The sequence below is a fragment of the Nicotiana tomentosiformis genome, chromosome 6 (genome assembly GCF_000390325.3).
Source record: "Nicotiana tomentosiformis chromosome 6, ASM39032v3, whole genome shotgun sequence".
Classification (NCBI taxonomy): Eukaryota; Viridiplantae; Streptophyta; class Magnoliopsida; order Solanales; family Solanaceae; genus Nicotiana; species Nicotiana tomentosiformis.
Genome location: NC_090817.1, coordinates 29,202,793 through 29,206,057, shown reverse-complemented (window position 1 = coordinate 29,206,057; position 3,265 = coordinate 29,202,793). Strand labels below are relative to the sequence as shown.

The window sequence follows — 3,265 nt, the reverse complement described above, 5'->3', positions numbered from 1 at the left end:
CACACAAGTCATAAATGCCATAACGGAGCTGTGAAAATTTTCAGAACTGGATTCCGACTCCGATATCAAAAAGTCAACTCCTCGGTCAAACTTCCAAACTTAAATTTCTATTTTCCCCATTTCAAGCCTAATTTAGCTACGGGCTTCCAAATAATTTTCCAGAAATGCTCCTAAGTCCAAAATCACCATACAGAGCTATTGGAATTATCAAAACTCTATTTCGGGGTCGTTTACCCATAAGTCGACATCCGGTCACTATTTTAACTTAAGCTTTAAACCTTGGAACTAAGTGTTCCAATTCATTCCAAAACCTCACCGGACCCGAACCAATCATCCCGGAAAGTCACATAACAACTAGAAAGCATAAATTGAGCAGTAAATGGGGGAATGAGGTTGTAATACTCAAAATGATCGGCCGGATCGTTATATTGGTTTGGCCAAAACATAGAGCCACACCTCCTCCAAAGTACCTGCAAAATTAACAAACATGTTAGAGAAAACATCCTTCCTTCTCTCCTCCCTTAGGATTTGAGTTGGAAGGGTCATGTCATCTCTATCCCCTATTTCTTGCCTCCTTTCTCCATAATACCTTCTCCTCCTCTTCACTAGTATGATCTCCTCCTCATCCTCCATATCATCTAGCACCTTCATCAATTAGTATTTGACTTGGCAACTCTTTCCCTCAAATAGGGTATTTGAAGTTTGTCATTATTTAGAATCCTTCTCCCTTGTATGTCTAGTTCCCAAAATGAATGTACCTGTTGCATATGTTGTTGGTCCAAGGTCAAGTTTGCTAGATGATCAGCTAACTTGTTGCCTTCCCTCAGTACATGGACTATATGAAGTACACCCCTAGACAGTAATATTTTAATTTCATCAACCTGATTGGCTATGCTCCAAGGTGGTTCCCAAATTTCATCCAGCACATTTTTCATAAGCAAAGAATCAGTTTCAATTATGCATGGAGGAAATTGCATTGGAATAATATACCTCAGGGCCTCCAGAATAGCTTGTGCCACTGCTATGTTGTTTGTTGCATCCTCTACTGTATCTTGCTGGGCATAGATGAGGTCTCCTATTCCACCCCTTATGCGAAAACCATATGAAGCTCCTCCATTGTCTCATCTACAAGCCCCATAAGTATTGCATTTTATCCAACCCACAAGAGGTAATTTCCATAACACCTTAGTATAACCTAGTTTAGGAACATGATGTGCTAACTTGTCATGTAGGTCTGGCCAGTTTGCTGTGACACCCTTGATGCCTGGTCTCCTCACTTTCAGCAGCATTTGGATGGAGGTTGATATCTGGATAATCAACCTATTAATAGATACATATTTCCCATGCATTCCAGAATTCCTATTCTTCCACAAGTGCCAGACAATCAAGCTTGACAATGCTTGGTATACTGCCTTCAAACCTGTATTTCCCAATTTGTTCCACCATTCATTTATCAATTGTACCAGCTGCTTCCCTTGTGTTTTGAACCCTGCAGGTGCACCAAAGTAATTCCACACAGACCTGGCAGCTAGAGATGTCAAGAAGACACGAGGTAGCATTTCTTCTTTAGGATTCCTACAACTCCAACATGTTGATGCTCTGCAGTACCCCAACCTTAAGATCCAATCATCTAAAGGCAACTTTGCTATCCACAACCTCCACATGAAGAAACTAACTTTAAAAGGCAATCCCTTTACCCAAAAGAACTTGTATAGCTTGCTCTCCTCTCTTTTCTTCCTTATGTATTGCCAAGCAGACTTCACAGTAAATTGGCCATTTGTTTCTAAATTCCACCAAGGCTTATCCTTCATTGAGTGATCTGAAGGTGGTGTGATTGTCTCTAGGATATGGTCAGCTAACTCCTCAGATAGTAGCTACCTCAATAGCACTTCATTCCATGTCCCATTCTCCACCACATCTTCCACATGCTTTATAGATTCATCACACAAATGATCTGGACCTGAAGCATGGTAAAGAGCTCCAAGTCCAGTCCAATTATCATACCAGAAGTAGGAGCTGCCATTCTTCAGTTGCCATCACAATTGATTCTCCACCTCATGTCTTATTTGTAGTTTTTTTCCTCCACACATAGGATCCATTTCTCCAAGGAACTAGCACCTCATTAACCTTCTTGAAGTATTTGTTTCTCATAAATGTAGACCATAATGTGTCTTTTGTTCTATAGTTCCACCAAAGCTTGGCAAACATTACCTTAGACACATCATGTAAGGATCTAAAGACAAGACCTCCCTTACTTTTAGGCAGACATAAATTATCCCATGAAGCCCAATGTCTAGCCTTTCCATTGCCTAAATTGCTCTACTAAAACCTAGCAAAATCTTATGTAACTGATTGATCATATATGCTGATGGGTTAACAACTGACAAAAGATGAATTGGCATGCTCTCTAGCACATGTGCAATCAAGACTGCCCTACCACCAATTGATAGTAGCTTACCCTTCCATGATGATAATCTCTCATGTAATTTGAAGATGATGACCTTGTAGAAATCTTTCTGCTTCATGCTGTAAAATATAGGGCATCCCAAATATGTGAATGGAAAGGGATGTCTTTGAAACTTAGTAATCAAATGGACTGTGTTAGCTTCATCTGCAAGTACATCTTCATGCATATAAAAGAAAGGTTTTTCTTTGTTGATCTTTTGACCTGAAGCTCTCTCATATTCCTCCAATACATTCATGATAAGCTAAACTGCCCCATAATGAGAAGAACAGAAAATAATTATGTCATCTGCATAGGATAAGTAGTTGATGTTTTGACTCCACTTTGGCATACCAAATCCTATGAAATTAGGATTGTCAAACAAGGCATCCAAGGCTCTCCCAAGCACTTCAACTGCTAGAATGAATAATGTAGGAGAGAGAGGATCACCTTGCTTAACTCCCCTTGAAGATTTTAGGAAGCCATTGTCCTGCCCATTCAAGAGAATTGAGTACCAATTGTTAGACACTAATCTAAAGATCATGTCAATGAACACCTCTCCAAATCCCATTTGTCTCAGCACCTTTGTCAAAAACAACCACAAGACTCTATCATAAGCCTTTGCCATGTCCAATTTGATTACCACATTAGATGGCTTCCCTCTCAATCTAATATGAGTTATGATCTCTTGAGTTAATTAGATAATATCCACTATGCTCCTTCATTTGACAAAACCTGCCTGATTCGGAGAGATTAAAGAAGGCAGTAGATCTACTAACCTCTCATGAACAACTCTAGATATGATTTTGTTGGAAAAATTGC

At 39.6% G+C, this 3,265-nt stretch overlaps 1 protein-coding gene across 1 annotated transcript; it reads right to left on the bottom strand.

The window, feature by feature from the left end:
- Positions 1-1,874: 1,874 nt before the first annotated feature.
- LOC138893733 (uncharacterized) lies at positions 1,875-2,702 on the bottom strand. The gene is made up of 2 exons (XM_070178387.1): positions 2,330-2,702; positions 1,875-1,960 (listed from the first exon to the last, which is right to left on the bottom strand). Exons 1-2 carry the CDS (start codon positions 2,700-2,702, stop codon positions 1,875-1,877), a joined length of 459 nt encoding a protein of 152 aa, XP_070034488.1.
- Between the last annotated feature and the right edge of the window lie 563 nt (positions 2,703-3,265).